The sequence below is a fragment of the Alligator mississippiensis genome, chromosome 6 (assembly GCF_030867095.1).
Source record: "Alligator mississippiensis isolate rAllMis1 chromosome 6, rAllMis1, whole genome shotgun sequence".
NCBI classification, from domain to species: Eukaryota; Metazoa; Chordata; order Crocodylia; family Alligatoridae; genus Alligator; species Alligator mississippiensis.
The window spans coordinates 65,966,725-65,986,394 of record NC_081829.1 but is presented as its reverse complement, the minus strand read 5'-3'; the positions used below and the strand labels follow the sequence as shown (position 1 = coordinate 65,986,394).

The window sequence follows — 19,670 nt, the reverse complement described above, 5'->3', positions numbered from 1 at the left end:
AGCACCTGCCCCAGTCCTGTGCATACAATTTAGTGTTCAGGGTCACACACTATCTGCCTGGCCTGGCTCCCCACAGGTCCGGAAGTCTGCCAGCAGACGAGCGGCAATTAGCACTGCCACCACTCATTCTCCTGCTCCCAAATTTTTGAGCCTGTGGAGAGCTTGGCAGGCCATGTGAAACAGCTTCATGGGCCAAGCAATGAACACCCTGGAGATACTATATTTTCAGCTTGTGCATATATTAAAATGTAAACTTTACATTTTTATAAGAAGGATGAAGGTTAAACCCAATATATTTATTGTGAAAACAGTATTTCCAACTTAATCGTACATTTCTAGCTTATTCGTACACTTGAAACATTTTATGGGAAATATGTTATCTATTGAGTGATTCTATTACTGATGTATTCCATGAACCAAGAATTTAAAGAAACAGATTCTAAGAGATATAAATGACCATTATTAACAGATCCCTGACCTCCCCGACAAGGCCAACAAAGGTGTCTGGAAACAGCGAGGAAGAATGTTATGGTTAGGGACCTACTCAAACTGCAAAAAAAATGGTGGTTCTCACAGAGACCGCAAAAAACCAGCAGTTTCCACAATTCTGTGCAGAATCCCCAGAAAATAAAACCTACTTAAAAAATAAAAATGCCCACTGGTGGGAGAAGGGGGAAAGCGGGGGACAGGACAGGACACACCACTGGTATGAAGTGATGCAGCCAAGATGTCAACCACTCCCTTCCACTGCTGATTGGCTGAAGGCTGCCTTTCGGGCAGCCTTATCCTACTTTACCAATCAGTGGCAATGGGTGGGCCACAGAAAGGGCAACCCTCCCCACCAATCAGTTTCAAGGGTTGGAACTGCTGTGATAAGTCTGGGAAAATGGTGGCTGGTGCTATATTCGGCCCATGAAATTGCACATCTGCTGCCTTGATTTGGGCAGGTACCTAGTTAGGATTTTGAATCATCTCAACTAACACAACTTAACCACTCAACTTCCCTTCTGTTCTTCGAAACATAATCCTCTGCAACAGTCTTAAATATTTCAGCTAACAGCCCAAGGAAATTACTTAAGGGCTAACTTCTATATTTTATACTGAATTAATGGAGGAAGGAGAACATACCCATTATGAAGTTAACTAAGTCACAGAAGTCAGGAGGACACAGTTTAACAGTTTTCAGAGTATTCTTACCTATATCCTTACCACTACTATTCATTAATGAAAATAAACTTTACATGCATACTTTTCACAGACCTCAGTTAAGACAATGTAAAGTAGACTTGTCAATCTGCATTTTCTCATGTCGCAAAACAAGTCTGGGGCATTAAGGTTGCAAAACTAAAAACAGATTTTTTTTTAATACTTCCTTCAATTGACATATTTCTGTCACCCACAAAAAAAACAAACAAACAAACAAACAAACAAAAAAAAACCTGGTGGAAATCTGAGGCCAAATTTAATCAGATCTTTTTTCTTTAAGCAGCCCTAACGTCCCAAGTTACAGTCAGCAGAAGAGAAAGCCAGGACCCAAAACCAGGACCCCAGATTTCTAGTTTTCTTCTCTTATCACCACACTGCTCTAAAATCCAAAGCTGCAAGTTTACCTGAAGTCCTCAACTATTAAAAAAGATCATGTTCCCCCGCTTTGTCCCTGACTGTTAAGATACAGCCTCTAGATTTTTCTCTCATTAAGCAAGGAGGAAGACAAAAGCCGTCTTCTCTATGCTGATGTAACAGAAACTCTTCATGCAGTAGCTCTTAGAAATTGAAATTGCCATGACTGTGTGTGTCACCTAGCAGTGTTCAATAAGAAATAACATGCAAATGTTTACACTTAACATCATCAACAATGTGTATTTGCACATCAGCCAGAAGGAATTTAATTAGCCATGGCAGAACATGCTGTTCAAACTGAAAAGAAACACAAGCTGCTAAAATCCTGGAAAGCTGAAGCAAAAACAAGCTCTAGTTATCAGTCACAATACTCCAGAAGAACCTAGAAGAACTTTGTGGTTAAACCGATGCATTAAAAAGTAAGAACAGATGTGAGTAGACATCGTGCAATACTGAATCCCAGACTGCCATTTCATCCATGGAAAAGGAAAAAAAACAATATTTCGGAGCAAACTACTATTGGCACCTTTGTTGGCAATCTCAGGGATGTCAAGGAACTCTGTCAAGAAGGCTCATTCTTATAGACAACAACACCTAAATAAAGCTAGAAGGAGAACAGGGAAAACTGATTTTATTAGTGCCAGTAATTTTAGTTTTATGGACAGATCTTCCATAACCAGAATTATCAAATTAGGCATTTTTAAAAACCCTAAATTAACAAAATACTCATTGTGGCAGTGGAAAAAAAATATTGAGTAGTTGCCTATGAAAACAGTATGTTTCTAGCTACAGAGCATTTGCAATACGATACTGTCATTAGTAAACTTAACATGACACTGACACCAACAATTCAGAAAGTATGTTGGCATGTCCCCAGAGCCCTATACTAATTTATCCTGGACCTTGAGCAAATGTACCCTGTACATGAATGTTATGTAACATTTTATTAAACTCAAAGAAAATAAAGATTTTAAAAGTGAAAGATGGTTACTCCTGCTAAAATATTGCAAGTTAACGCATTTGTACAGTCATGCTTCCTGTTTGAAAATGAGGAACTCAAGATAATGCAACTTAGGTCACGTCCAGTTCCTCTGCAGCCATTTAATTCACACACTTTTCATATCCAGAAACGGCTGATTGTGTTATACTACTGCTTTGCAAAATAGCTGCTTTGCAAAATTAGTTCCTCCATGAACTAATACACCTAACTTTTAAATGACAGAATTCTATTCCATTCATCTAACTTTAAGGTCTAATTTACAGACAACATATTGCAATGCATTTACATACTTAAATAAACGTTACTTTCCTATGTTCTAAAGTTATTAGAGTCAATGTACAGAATTGTGTAGGGCTGTCAGTCAAAACCAAAAACACACTAACTACTTTCATTAGTATGCCGAGTAAAAATTTCATGTCTAAAGTGTGTGTGTGTGTGTGTGATGCAAAGACAAACTGGCTTAAGTGAAAGCCAGAAATTACTTGAGATCAGAAATGCCTTATGGAACACCAAGAAAGATCTGCTCTTTGTGCCCAGGTCTCTAGGCATTTCAACACCATCAGTGGAGGACCACACAGAAGTATTCCACACATGCTCCATGTGATATTCCCCCAAAACAAGATTTAACCTGCGCCATATGTAATGTCCTTTTCAGGGAACAGTCTGTATGGTATTTCACCACAGTATTCCCTAGCATAGTGCTCAGACCGAGCAGACATGGCCATAGATATTGCAGACTGATACAAAGGGACAAACAGGAGTTCTGTGCATCACTCCTCAAATATTCTCAGAAAGGTTCAACGCACTGGTGCTTCAGGATGAGGGTGATTCTCAGCTGGGAAGCGCATAGAATAAGCTTCTCAGGAACACTATTTTCTAATCTTATTACTTCCACATAGCATTAAGGAACAAAAAGCAAAAATTGATGCAAGTGAAGCTCACTGAGCACTGCTTTAAAAACAGGTAGTCTGCTATGAAAAGAATGATGAATTTGCAGCTATTTTGTCAGTCATACATCAAAGTCCTTCTTACTGCAAGTTTATTTTGCTTTCCACTAGCATCTTCTGCATTTCATTAGCCAGTACAGAAACTTGAGTTCAGGATGGAGAACACAGCTGTAGTCCCCATCCTGGCCCTGCGATATCAAGTCTCCAACACTGGAACTAATGACAAAAAGTCTGATCACTGAAATTGCTTTGTCAGGATGATGCTACTTAATACAGTAAAGCTCTCCTATTTAATCTTGGTGTGTGTATGAAAGACCAGAGAAAACTCATAGAGGAGAACTTGAGATCAGCCAAGCAGACACATATCTGTCAGTCTAGATTTTCTACTTGCTTGGGTAGAACTAGTAGCATTTCTTGTGCCAACAGTGGCACACATCTACAAGACATTTTTCACACCCCTGGAGCTGAGATCCCAAGATGAAGCCCTTCAGTGACCACTTGAGTACTACACTTTGTTCAGCACAAGTCATTAGGAACACTTCTTTTTTTTTTTGCCTAACAAAAAGCAAAGTGGGTACATGAATATTACCTTTACTCATATGCACTATTTTCACTTCCAAGAGAGAATTATCATCTATCTGTCGAGTAGATGTGAAGTACAGTAATGTGATGCCTGTGAGTAGTTGCAAACAGCTCTACTGAGGTAGGAAATCATTTCCTGCGTAGTGGTAAATACTGAATTCCTTTGGAGCTCAGCATACAAACTGCATGGGATAGGTAAGCTCCTCATTGACAATCAGAGCAAATGTGAACAACACTGAAAATGGTAATATCCAAAACGGGTCACCTTTGAAGCCTGGTTCCTATTCTGTGAACCACTTTAGTAAAAAGAAGCCATTTTTCCAGAACACTGATGTCCATCTCAACAAGATTAGGACGCACTTTTCTAAGAGACATGGCACATGTCTATTATCTAACAGCCAGTTTAGCATCAATTTGAAATTGGATATGCAAAGGAATAAGCTTTCATTGGTTTGGGTTTTTTTGTTTTTGGTGTTATTGAAGCAATACCCATCAACTCAGTATGGCTACGCTGCACAATACAACACAGAGATGTCTCATGAAAGGTCTAAACAAGTACAGCTGCTGTACTGCACAGCACAATGTAGGCTAGTTTACTTGCTTCCTTTTTCTGTGGCCATACTACCCAGCTCAGGAGAGTGATGTAGGTTATGCAAAGCTCCATACTACTTACCATGCTTATAGAGCAGCAGTTCTCAACCTTATTAGACTCAAAGCACCTCTTGGAAAATGCCAGCTCTTAGTTTTTGTTTTTTGACTACAGAAAAATACTAAAGCAATTCTTCTGTTTAAAAACAAAAAAAAACAACCCCCCCCCCCCCCCCCCAAAACCTTAGAAAGATCAGAACTGTTTTTGATACTATGGACTCTTATTTGAAATACTGGGTTTCTCTCTTGAACCATGTGTAGGTGTTTACACATCTAACACAGCTAACATTATGGGCACCCCAGGGTGCTGCAGCACACTTACTGTGAACCACAACAGGTCAGAATGTTTTTAGCACTATGAATTCCTATTTGAAACCTCTGCATTACTTTCTGAATCATGTCTACACACTTACCAGGCTTGCTAACACTGTGTGGCACCCTTGAACCCATCTCAAGACACTGCACAATGTCATGGCACCCTGGTTAAGAATCACTACTTTGGAGTTTCTAGTACCCAAACTAGTTTGCTTAGAGCTAGTGCAAGCATTTTAACATTGCCTTTTATTGTACAATGCAGACAAAGTCTCAACACTGAACACACCTCAGAATGGAATTTTCCAATTCTTGGTTTGAGAAAGTAAATAACTAACATGAGGTTTCCAGAGCAAGGAAATACTAAAATGAACTGCCCCATATCACCCAGCAAAAGTGAGAATGGCTACCCTGGAAGGCTGCCTCACCTAATATCAGACTAGGATTTTTCCGGAACTAATGGTAACTCCAGATTGAGATTATCAGCAGTTCTCATTGATCTTTTCTTGCTATCCAGTGATGAAACTGAGAAAGATACCAGAAGTGTTGCCAGGAGAAAAGGAGATGAAGGTATTACTTAAATTTCAGAGTTATCTGATGAAGAAGGGTGGGAAGTAGCTTCAAAACAAGACTTCTCATGGTTCCACATGAAGATGGAGAGAACTGTTCTGTTTTACAGGGAGAGATCACTAATTTACTGTCCAGCAGGGAGAGTTCAACTTCTATAGATTCATAAGGATAAAGAAATAACATCTAGGGAAGCCCAGAAAGATTCCCTTAGGGTAAAATGAATATACAAACACTGAAAACCACTTGAATTGACCCTAGCAGCAAAATCAGCTCCCTTATATGGCCATAGAAAAAAAGATGTACCTGACCAGACGGAAAGATGCAACCCAGAAATTTTCAAGCCTCCATGCCAAAAAGTACATGAATAACTGAGTGTGAATGTATGCTTAATTTGAAAGTTAGAGAACAATTTCTGGTCTTGTCTTCTAGTTAGTATTTGCATCAGATTTAAAATATATTCAGAAAAAAGTATTCTATGGATTAACTGCACCTCCCAGAAGTAATTTATCCAGAAAAACAAAATGCAATTCCTCAGCTAAAGACTATTGCATAGAAAGGTTAAAACAGAAAACAAAACCATCTGTAACACTAAATCAACAACAAACTTTTTGGACAAAGGTAAAATGTTTCCCATATAGGGTACTATTCTTCACAAATTATGGTTTAGAACAATGGTGCTAAACCTTTTTTGGCCGGCAGTCCGGATAGGCAGTGCCTGATCCCTCCAAAGGTGAGATCTGACAGGACCTCATTTGGCTGCGCAGAAGCAGAGATGGGGGTAACCTGGTCCCGAATCACTTGGGCAGTGGAAGGGGGCTTGGTCTAGCCCCAACCAGGCCCACAGCAGGAAGGGAGCATGGTTCAACCACAACCTGGCCAGACAGAGGGAAGGGGGCATGGCATGGCTCTGCGAATGGGGGAGCACAGAGGGAGGGAGGCCTAGCCCTGAAACAGCTGTGCAGGGGGAGGGCACGTTGCCCATCCCTGTAGCAGGAAGGGGGCATGACTCAGCCGCAACCCAGCTGGATGGAGGGAAGGAAGGTGGTGTGGCCTGGCTTCAATCTGGCAGGGTGGGGGGAGGGTTGTGGCCCAGCTCCAACCTGCCCCGCAGGGCTTAGAATTTGGCAGTGGGGATGCGTGGCATTATTAATGGGCTCTGCTCTCTCACTGCCAAATTTTTCAATTTGTGGGGAGCCCCCAAGGGCCAGATTCCAAGGTTCCACAGGCTGCATCTGGCCTACAAACTGGAGGTTGAGCACCTCTGGACTAGAATGCCGAAGTACTCCACTAATAGGCTGTTATTTAAAAGGAGTCCAAGAAAGGTAGGATGATCTTGGATATGAAGAACAATGGGACAAGCTACCTAGAGAACCTATGGAATTTCCATTCACTGGAGATTTCAAGAAGAGACTACCCAGGTGTTTACATGGGACTGTTTAGGGACAGCAAATCCCAGATATATAGAGAGTTGGACTAGAAGATCCTGAGATACCTTGCAACCCTAGAATTCAAAAGGCCCTGGGCTTACTGGGAATGTGAAGCACACAAATATACACAATGGTATCTCAGAGTTGCTACTGAATCTTACTACATCACACTGCTTCCCAAATCTTAAAAGCTAATGCTGAACCCCAACCCCTTTATTCCTCATGAAGAGCTGTTAATGGACTCCACATTGTTTTATACAGACGTATCCACACAGTCCTTCAGAGGACCTGTGTCCTTCCCCTGAAAGCCCATGTCCTACATTTTACAAAGTACTGTTTTAAGGAAGTACATCCAACTATACTGGCATTGTGTTTGTACATCTGGAGTACTTTTGCATTTAGACACAAAGACCTATTCACAATGCAAACTATACAGCTGTCTATTTCAGCGCTGCCAGCCTGGTGCTCAACATAGTTAAGCTTCCAGACAGTGACAAAGCATGTTAAATCCTTTACTCTTAGCTGAGATAGTGTTTAAAAACAAGCATTTCAGCTAAGTATTCAGGGGCCACATTTTTGCCACCCACAAACCGCACCTATTTATGCTTTAGTGTTCAACCATGCTCAATATCAACCAGTTAAATTAGTTGTTAAGCAACTGGTGTCCATTATGGTTGAATTTTCTAGGACAGACAACGTCAGAGAGCTCTGCAAACAGACACTATTACATCTTTTCTCTAGAAAAACTGAGTCCTAATGTTCCAAATCAATACTGGAAAAATCTTATTTCAGTTAAACACTGCTAAAGATTCCCCATGTCCCCAAAATTTTTAAATTGGGCTTTTGATGTTTTTACTATGTTTATGAGCTAAAGATGTTTTTTCTCCTACTGTATTTAGGGCTTTTAGATGTTTCCAGGTATTGTATATGTTAAAAAACAAAAGCAAACAAACCAACCATCCAACCACCATCTATCAAGACTGAATTCTCCTTTGCTAAAGCTCCTCTGCCATAACCGAAACAGCAACAATGTTGCAACTTTAATGACCACTTCAAAATAATGTCTTTAAACTGGTCAACAGACACACCAATATTCAAAGCACACAAATATTTTAAATCACATTGGAACAGCTGTTCCAAGGTAACTTACATCTTCATGTCCCTATAGGAACACAGCTATAGCTAAATTTTTGCAACATTAACATTGTTTCATTCAGAATAAGGTTACAGGCATTTAGTTCACTAATACTTAGGGTGACTGTATGTCCCCGTTTGGCCAGGACAAACCATGATTCTGTAACCTGGTCCCAGCTGGTTGGTCAAAAGTCCCAGGACAGAGTCTAGCAAGGAGGAAGAGTGGCACAGATGCTACTGTGTGTGAGCAAGGACGTGCCATGAGCAGGTAGGGTGGTGCCTATTGCAGTCCACCCACCCGCCTTGCTCCTACATAGAAGCAGAGATGCCTGCCTGTCTGGTGCACCATGCTGCTCTACTTCCCCTGCCAGACTCCTTCAGCCTGGGACTTTTGATCAACCAGCCACGAAAAGGCTACAGCATCCTGGAGTGTCCTGGCCAAACTGGGAGATACAGTCACCCTAATTATGCTGCCAAAAAACATGGAGAGCCAATACTTATATCCTAACAGCTGATATGTGCTCCCAAGTGGCAACTCCTTGTCCTCTTGTAAAACAGTTAAAGATTGTATCTGCCCATAGCTTATGTGCACTGACCCCTCAGTTCTTGTGGGTTACCTTTTACTTGTTTTCCAATTGCTAGAGGACAGAATTTTCAAAGCACCCCAAGTGATTTAAGAGCATGACTCTTGCTGACATTTGAAAGTGCTTGTGATCCTAACCCATCTGTTCTTGTCACATTCTTCTGCTCCACATTTAATCTGAAAATTTAAAGTGGTGGTTTCCAACCTTTTTAAACTCAAAGCGCCCTTTTTTCCATAGCTTTTCTGAATTTAGCATAAACTTTCCTGAAATTGATTTCAATGGGTTTTTTTTTGTTTCTGTTTGTTTTTTTAACTATGAAAAAAAACAACAGAGCAATTCTTTTGCTCCAAATAACTCAAAAAGATCACAAGAGGTCAGAATGTTTTTGACACCAGGGATTCCTATTTGCAATCTCTAGGTTTATCTTGTGAATCATGCACAGGTGTTTGCACACCTAACAGGGATAATACTGCATGGCACCCTTATAAGGATCTCACACCTGGAGAGTCACAGTACCTCACTTAAGAATCATTGCTCTAAAGTAGCCGACATTGAAATATACTAGATACATTTTAAAAAATACTTGAGTTCAGAGTTACCTTTAAAATGTTATCCTTTTAGAGAATAGCATCCTAGTCTTCCAACAGGGATAGTCTTAACTTCTTGTGTGAAAAGAGCATGCTAAGTAGGACTTATAAATAAGTTGATTTTTTCTTCTACACTTCGGATATTACTTGATATAACGAAGTGCAAAAGCCTTCGTCTGTAAACCTCTTACTACTCACTAACTGAAGTCAACATTAGATATCTATATATATAAAATTCTCATTTGAAAAATAAAGGATTTGAACAAGCATCCATTCTGAAATGACATCAACTGGTGAAAAACTTGTGACAGTTTGGATAACAAAACCCCTACTTCAGTAGTTATCAACTTTTTTAGACTCATGATACCCCTCAAAAGATGCTACCACTTACCTTTCACTTATTTCTGCCTATGGAAAAATACAGTAACTCTTCCATTGTAAAACTCAAAGACTACAACAGGCCAAAATGTTTTGGACATGATCAACTCCTATTTGAAATTTCTGGGTTTAGCTTGGAATCATTTGTAGGTATCTGCACAGTTAATAGTAATAATACTGTGGCATCCTTGAAAGGATCTCATTCCACCACTTGACAATCACTGCATTACTTCCATACTTTTCTATACTCAAAGAACGCAAGTTTCACCGTAAAATACTTGGCAGGGCGGCCGTAAAAAAGAGGGAAAGTACCTTTTCTCTCACTGCAGGGAGGAGGATGCAGACCAATGGTTTGAAGTTTCAGTGAAGTAAGTTTAGACTGGATATCCAGAAAAAAAAATTCTTTACTGTGAGAAAAATGAGGCAGTGGAATAGACTGTCTAGTCTAGGCTACAGGTTCTTGCCCCTCTGCTCAGGGTCAGACCGATCACCATATTTAGGGTCAGGTAGGAATTTCTACCCATGGTCAGATTGGTATGGACAGTGGTTGTTTTTGCCTTCCTCTGTAGCAGGGGGCATGGCCCTCTAGCTGGCACCTCTTGAACATATATTGACAACGTTTTATAGAAGCAGAACATTGGCTGCTGTGGTTCCCCTGCTTTACCTGTTAGATCTCTGTTGTGTCAGGGCTGATGGTAGTCTTATGTCGAGTTTATGTTATGGTTGTATGGGATTGTCTGGATAGGGATGACCCTGCCTCAAGCAAGGGGTTGGACTAAATGACCTCTAGAGGTCCCTTCCAGCCCCAATTCTCTATGACCAGAAGCAGAACTCACAAATTCAATATATAAAACAAATGTCCAAACTGAAATCCCTGGAAATATCTTCTAGTTTTACCCACTGTTTTTACTGAAGTGATCCAAAGAGCTACTTCTACACTCAAGTGTACTCTATACAGTACAGCATATGAAAAATAATGTAAAGGCTCAAGAAGAAAAATTAATATCATAAAAAATTAAGCCTTACCTTACTACATCATCAATGTTGTTACGGTACACTCCTTCAAGCCTCTCTGCAGGAAAACCCATAGCAATTATGTTTGGATAAATATCTGAATATCCAAGTTAAGGAAATATTTCGAAATGATTTATAATACACAACTACAACAAAAAAACCCCAACATATTAAATAGGCTCTAACAAAATATAATTGCTTAACCACTTTTATAGCAAGGAATTTAAAACAAGTTAAAGGTTACTGGAAAGGGCCAGGAAGATAAGGGGATCAAAAGAGATGGAGAATATTTCAAAACAAACAATCCTGGAGCATATTTAATGTCTGGAACAAACTTGTTGCAACTGGGGGGGGGGAGTGGGGAGGGGAGAGGGAAAGAAATGACCCCCTTCTCAGAAATATACTGCAGGACAGTAAGCTAGAACCATTCAGACATTTAAATGTTTAAATCAGTACTGTTATGATATAACTGCTCTTAAGTATCTGCACTGAAGTCTTGCATACTGGCTAGTATAATTTCTAGATACAGTATATTTGATATATTACAAGGAAAACTGCATTTACTGAGTTCTACGTGGAAGACAGCAGCAGAGGAAGCTTAAAAAAAGGAATGGCTATCTGAAGCTAGACCATTTACTGAACGCGATTTCTATATGAAGACTTAAGACCAATCCACTAACAAAACATTTAAGTTACTGTAATATAGCTACTAATTAACCATCTGGCTTTATATTTTCCTCACTTCTAAACAATATCACTGTATTCTTCTACTTATATGACTACAGCTAGAAACGAGAAGGACAAAGCTAATAACACTACTTCAATATTTTTAAATTGAGATATTAGATCAATAGAGATACAATAGAGAAAAATAACTAAATTGAAGAAAGGATTTAAGTGGTAGAGATCCAAAACAACGTTCCAAACATCACAACAATTCATCTGAAATGAGCTGCTGCTTAGGTTTGAGACTTACCTATCTATAGAACTATAAGAACCAAATTTTTTGAAAAGTTATAGAAAGTGAGTTTACATACAACAGACCAAATCACATTCAAACACCAAAGTTATGGTAATACAAGTACTACGAAGCAGAAACTACTGCAACTTCATAACACTTCTGTAGGTATCAGTAAATATTATAATTAAGGCTTTTACTGTCCACTCAAATATTAAAAATAAAGTCTTACCATTTATTCTGAAATTTACCACACAGCCAAAAGATAAAAATACTGATTTTTTTTTTCTTTTATATCTTTCAAATATTTTCTTTCAATTGTTTTTCTGATGGTAACAGACCAAGTCCTAAGCACATTCATTTTTCCTTGGCATGGAATTAATTGCTGTCTGCTCACATAGTAATAAACAACGCTGAATTAGTAGTCACTACAGTAAATAGATGGCAGTAGTTAAGCTTTCTCTCTTAGCAATTGTTACTTTTTTATTCTTAGGATAAATCTTGTCTCAGTATGTAATAAAGTATATCTGACTGGTCAAACCACACCTGAACAATTAGTTACCTAACCAACTTATTTTTAAACAAGCCTACTCCATAGAACAAGCACCTTCCTAGGTTTCAGAGGCACACAAGTCTAGTTTCCTGTTTCAGAATTACACCTTTGCTCATAAAAATGTTTCGTCTCCAGTATACACTAAAAAATGAAGCTATAAAAAACTACTGTGGCAGATCACACACAGATTTGCATTTATGGAAACTTGAAGCATAGGCATTCAAAACAAAAAAAGCAAGGAAAACACTCATTTTATCATGGCACAACTAAGCCCAAAGCTTTCCCCTAAAAGATTTCTCAATTTATGAAGACTGTATATAGAAGAAACTTTTTTATGCAACATGCTTCATCCCTGGATTTTTAAAAAATAAATATCAATGTACACTTGATTATGATCACCATGCCTGAAGTCACAAGTAATCTCAATTCAGCAGGTTAGCCGTTTCACTCATTTGAATTCTAGTTTCTGGTACTCAACAACATATTCCAGGATGTTGCTTCAAATAATCACAATATTGTATTGCTCAGTATCTACATATTGGAAGAAAAACATCCTCAATATTTACTACCACTTTCAATTTCTGTCTGTGAAATAAAAACCAAACATTTTCTGGGATTTCTAGCTGGTGCAATCTGACATTAAGAAAACTATACCAAGATGAACAAACTGAGCAGCTGACCAAAAATACTATTACCAACGTGCAAGCCAATTGACAGTTACAAACACCACAAGTTCTTAAGAAAGGAGACTTAGTGAAAAGTTCTCCACTGACAGAAAGGTCTCTTGGCTGGATCCTGACTGTGGGGTTTCTCCCAGGCAGCAGCTGCAGAGCCAAATTATCACAGGGCAATTGGGGCTGTTATCAGCACAGTGTTGTGTTTGCAACTTTAACATTGCTTGCCCTCCTTCTGTTGACAGCCATGTACATGGGGGCTTAAGGGCCCCAAATTCTGCAGCAGGCCACTCCCCCTAGCCATGCCCCCCAACTTGCAGTAGCAGATCAGGAGAAAGTGGGGGAGAAAATACAGTGGTGACTGGGGGGGTGGGGCAGAGGCATTTCTATTCAAGCAGTTGAGAGAGACACCTGACTTTATGGCTTACTATCAGCTCCCTGATTCCTGCTGATCTGTCCCCACTTCATGGGTGTTAACAACCCTCTACCCTTTTGAATGATCTTGATGTTGCACTATGAAAATAATATCCTTCCTTCTGCAGTTGTGCTGCCTGTTAGCCATTCCAGGCTGTTACTATTCCACAGCCCTGAAGACTGGTTTTAGCTCTAGCAAAAAACCTTAACTCAGGTGTAGTAATATTAACTCAGATGTCGGAATGATTGGCAGTTAAGCACTAAAGGCACTGTCAAGGCTCTCAAGGCTAGCTTTTGTTCTATAAACCTGAATGAGGCATACATTTACCTATGATGATCACATCACTAATCACACAATATCTTTTGACTATTTAGACTATTTTTGCCTAGTTTGTAGCATGTTAATCTAGCAAATTAGTACACACTGTGATAGTTGTATTTGTTTTTGCTTTGATCTGAAACTGAATATAGAGCTAGCACCTCAGCCTATTATTGATGTGTCTAGTTTCTCTAGAACTGGAGAAAAATAGTTGCATATACCACACTATCTACACCTCCCTTTTCAAAATCTTAGATCCACCCATGCCTACAGGTAGCCCAGTATGCCACACGGAACAAGTCTGTGGACTGGATCGAGTCCACAGATCATATGTTTGACATCTCTGGACTAGAGCATTTGTAAGCGTCCTACTTGTAAAACTGTTCTTGCTGCTCTACACCATTAATTTTATAAAACAAACTTCTATCTATGGGTATGAAGAGAGGTTAGAATTACATCTGCCTACTTCTGTAGGCATGCATTTCATTCAGGGCCAAAGTTATAACAAACAGTACAACAAATTTGTACGGCTACAGGAACATACTTAAATATAACAGCAGATGAAAGTTTGAGAGCAGGTACGTTTGTCCACAGCCTATATGGGAACCTACAGACTGCCATCTCCAACTATGGCAGGTTTCTTCACTATCCAAAATAGTTGCAGATGCACAATATATGTTTATAATTGTATCCAAAGTTTTCTTTATTTGGTTTTGTTAAATTAACAGCAATTCTTTAAACATTTGTTCAAGAAGTAAAGGTACAGCTGTGGCTGGATGTTTTTTTTAATATGTAAAATTTATTTATTTGCCATTTCTAGGTAGTATTCAGCTCTAACCTGTTGGGGGGGGGGGAGGTTTGAATAGTGTATTTTTTGTGTATGAAAATCAATTCCTCAGGAAACCTAATGAATTACATCTCTTTTAAGAAAAATTAAATAGGAACTTTCTCTATTTACAAGTAAGGCTGTCGTTTTGTATGTTTGCTGTTCTTTTGGAGTAGGTTTGAGACAACTTAATAATTAGGAAATACTTCAGTGTGACCTTTTTGGCTTACTTTAATTAAATGTTGACTAACTTTATCCTTTTTCCTAATTCATTGGCATTGAGTATTATGACTTATGAAAATGTATTAAAATGAACATAATCTAAACCAGGGGTATCAAACTCATCTGTGCTACTACTGGATAAGGGGCATGTGGCTGGTCCAGAGAATGGATTAGGCCCACAGACCAGCTCTGCATGCCAGGGCCAGTACTGGCACGGTCACTGCCTGCCGCGTGTACCCTGGACTGACCCCATATGGTGCATGCAGTATGTAGTGGCCCAGCTCCAAGAGCTGCTTTAATTAAATCATAGCCATGTCTGCTGTACCAGCACCCCCATGCTTAAAAAAAAAGTGGCAGGGGCACCTGAACTGATGCTTGTTCGATGAGTTTTAGCTCAAGCACCCCCACTACCATTTTTAAGCATGGGGATGCTAATGCATGGGACTCGGGAGGCTGCTGGAACACAGCAACTGTCAGGCTCCAGATCGAACCTGTACCAATGCATTAGAATTCCAGAACATTGGAGCAGTCTTTACATTCATATATAGGTACCCATTCTTTCTAAGGTTATATCTGGTCATAATTTTGTTTAGTCTAAAAGTGAAAGCAACAAGATCATTAGAACCTACAAAGACTGCTCCAATTCTTGACAAATGCTATTGAAAAGTTGTATGCTACCTTTTGAGTTAACAACTGTAGTCATCTACTGGCTAGTCTAGAACTTCAAACATGTACTCTAAAATAACAACATGGCTTGTAACATTCCAAATAAAAGCATGCCCTAAGCAACGTTGTGTTGCTCTTGCTGGTCTTTAGACAATCTAATCTAAAAAAAAGGAAATAATACCTACCACAGACTCAGATCTTAGTTACAGTGGAAGGGTCCCAAACAAATGGCATTAGCCAGTACTGCATGGTAGCCAAATCCTCATTTCCTGAAACTATCATTTTTGCTTCACAGTGCAAAAGAGCCCCTTGATTTTCTGATGACTAATAATCTTATCTGTGAAGGGGCACAGTACAAAGTATGCAAATCCTCTATATAAAGTACTCAAATTTTGCCGTACCCCTGTACAGCTAAAACCCACCAATAAAATAGCAGCAATGAATGCCATGCAGAATTCACTGCCAGAAGTCAATCATGTTCACTAACCATAGTATTGGTTTTCAAGGCTTCTCTATAGTCATATCTAATTTTACTTTTCAAAACCTGCCTGTAACTTTCAGGGCCTGTTAGACCCGATTTCAGGACTGGATTTAGATTAGCTTTGCATGTATCCATCCATGCACTTAAAACTATAATGAACCTTTAAAGTATATTACATATACTAACATCACACTTCTTAATTCTATTCTATACAAACCTTTAAAATGGCAAGAAATGGAATAGTAGGAATACAGTGTTGTTCTAGCATGATGGTCCAAGGCAGTATACATGAGTCAGAAGTTTTTTGAGGAAGGGCACTTGATGCCAGAAAGCTTGTCCAGTGGCTCTCTCAATTATGCAGCTGGTCAAATAAAAGATACCACAAAAAATTCTTGCCTCGAGGAATGGAATAGTTCTTCTGGAAAGTGACTTACTAGACAGTTTGACAGAGTTTAGAGAGAAATAATGGTACTGGAAGAAAACAAGTAATTTGCTAAAACAGATTTTAAAAGCAGTTTGGCCATATCTCAAAGGTCCCACCCAATTTCTGTACAGTTTTCTTGGCAACACCCCTACAAAAATACATTGAGTTTCACTGGGCAAGCATCCACAGAAGCCTTTTGGCGCACATGGCAGTGTACCCAGTACACACACTCCCTTATTTAGAGACTGCATTCCTCTTCCTTGGTTTGGTACACAAAACCAGCATGCTATTTTTCTCTAACTCTGGATGATCAGGAAGTAGAAAGGAAATGAACAGGAAGAAAGTTTTACAGAAAGCAAAGGAGGATTCCTTGTAACCAGCCAGCTGCACTTTGCCAGCTCTACCATCTGTGCCTTAAAGGACAAGAAGAGAAAGCCTCTAATGTGGCTTTCTAAGGGAACAATTTTCTGATTTATTAGCAACACATCTTTAACCCTTTAGTGCCTCTTTTCTTCAGTTAAAATACTTTGCCATTTAACTGAAACTTTCATCTTATAATTTAAGCATAATTAACACCACTATACTTACATTCTAAGCAGGACATACCCTAATTAGTTTACAAAACTTGTTATAAACTATAAAGAAATCTTCCTGAAATAAAACTACGTATTAACTTTTAATTTTGGATCAACATAGAACAAACTGTCAATAGCAATTTTCTTGCTTTAAGCATTACGTAAGGGCAGTTGGATTTACTCCACTCAATTACATGTTAAAGTCTGAGGACAGGGTGTGCAGAATTTCTAACTGCAATCTACTTCAGAGAGTAAAGGACAAAAAAAGGACATAATGCATGATGGCACATGAGCTGTTCTGGTTGGCTGCCAAATCCCCTAAACAGTGGCTGCTGATGTTAAGATCATGAAGTAGTTGCCTTCAACACCAAGAGAAATAAACAATAAAAATGAAAACTCTGTAACAAACCATGCAATAATACAACTGTAGTGTTCAAATAATTAATGCTTAAGAAAGAAATTCAAATTAAGAGCAATTAAAAGGCACCTGGAAGGGAATGAGGGACAGGGCCTTGATTTTTTATATAACTTCAGGTCCAAGTTTCCAGTACTACAAGGAAGTATGAATGGGACCACAACAACCAAGTCTCTGTAGAGATTTCTGGCACCGATGGAGCATCTAAATACAGTTGAAGATGTGAACCTTTCAGGTCACATTACTTTTTATTCCTACTAGCCCTGCAAGCCAGAAACAGCTCGAGTAAGAAAGCTGTGTTCTATTCCTTATAACATATCAGATTGTACATTGGATTTCAGCTAGCTGTAACACAGTAAGGCCACTACAATAAGTAATTTTCACAAAGGATTATTTGAGGACACTAAGTTAAACAGGTGTAACCAACACAGCTAAACATGGCAGTTGGTAACACATGTTAAAGGAGTTTGGCCCTCAGATCTCAGGGTGATTTCACAGGCCTGGCAATTTGAAAACTGACCTGAATTCAGAAGCAGCAATCTAGAACCTGTAGAGAGTACATTATCAGACAAGGAGCCACTTCAAGAAATTCAGTTTCTCAGCAGTGCTCTTATCTACTGAGTCACACCTACCATCATAGCAGAACTTGAATTTATGCATACATGGTGGACATTAAGCTAATAGTTTATCTTAGGGAAAAGATAGGATAGAAAGTTATATTTTTGCTCTTTTCAAGATGACATATCTATAACTTTTGCATTTTTGCTCCCAGCAGGGATCTGAATATAGGCAAACCTTAATTTTATAGCTGTTCCAAGGGACATCAAAACCTTTCATTAAATAAAATTAAAATAATTTACCAGACTGGATGGCAAATATTTTGTAATGAAGAGTTTTTAGGAATTTTCAATTCGTAAAATTGGTGTTCATACATTTTTCTACCATTAGCAACAACATAGCTTCCTCCCAGAAACCAAGACAGACAAAAGGAAGAATGCAAAACATGAAATAGTCTTCCATGGCAGAACTGAGGTGGATTATGCGTTTTCATTCTAAAAAAGTCCAGCTCTTTTTTCATTTGAAGATATACAACATAAAATAAAAACCTAACTAATACTTAGTCATTTCAGTCAAGCAGTGAAAAAAGAAACAAACAAACAATCACAATTGTTCCTGCAACTTCTATCCCTCTGTACAGTCATCTTACAAGACAAGCAGCTTATTTCATTCCACACTTTTTTCTGATAATTTGAGATTACTATACAGAATGAAATTTATGAAGACAGACAAATCTGGCAACCCCTACCTTTCAAATATTTATGAAATCTAAGTGACATTAATAGGTTTAGAGCAATTACTTTTTTTTTTAATAAAAGGAAAAACACCTTGCAATGAATGTCCCTCTTATACCAATTGCATTTAAGCACTGCTGAATTCCTTTAACAGTTCAGCAAACTTCAACCCTTGAACCTACATTAGCTAGTGCCTCTACAAACTTTATTTAGACATTTATGCATGCACCTGATGCACTGTTTAATTACATGATTAGGTACTTTTGTTCTTTACTGACTTCACAGTATGAACAGAGGGGATGCAAATGGCTCCAAGGACAGAAATGCTGTCACATGCATTAGAAAGCAGACTAAGGATTTACCCACACTTGAAAAGCCATTACATTAAAGAGGGGGTATAGACCAAAAGTATGCTTTCAAAATTCATTACACTGTACTAGAAAAAAGTTAAGCCAATAAAAGGGTACCATCCACAGAATCCTTGCTTCCTGTATTTCCTGGACCATCACAGCTACATCATCAACCTAACACATGTGGAAGAGGCACTCTGATTACGGGACACTCTCTTACTCCAGAATAATTTTGTATCTGGCCATTTGTAATATAAAATAAAAGAACTTTTTTGATATTAAGTTAATTTACATTTAAATTAGATTCAGGAACAGCAATAAGAATAATACCAAATATAGGTAAGCCCTAAACTACAAGAGAAGTAGGAGCTAATCCTGGTTTTGTCAAAGCTTTTATGTTATGTAGAACAAGATTATTATAAAGAATACATAACATGAGGAAATAATTAAGAATGCACAGGCAAAGTTGATCTTAAACCTGGAATTTCTTAATGTGCAAGTGCTTTAACTTTCTATTTGAGAATGTATTTAATACCATATGTATTGTCCTACATACACAATTATCAATACCGATATACATAGGTTAAAAACTGGAAAATTCCTCGTACAATTAAATACATTGTCTAGGTTGCATAGCCTACCAATGTATATCATGAAAAGGGAAATATTTAAACCATTAAGCATCCCCACTACACTCT

General features: G+C 38.6%; 1 protein-coding gene across 1 annotated transcript in view; it reads right to left on the bottom strand.

The window, feature by feature from the left end:
- PTEN (phosphatase and tensin homolog) overlaps positions 1–19,670 on the bottom strand; it is a 64,128-nt gene that overhangs the window by 35,417 nt on the left and 9,041 nt on the right. Inside the window, exon 2 of the mRNA XM_014607819.3 lies at positions 10,816–10,900. Coding sequence (XP_014463305.1) covers positions 10,816–10,900 — 85 coding nt within the window. The remainder of the gene's footprint in view (positions 1–10,815; positions 10,901–19,670) is intronic.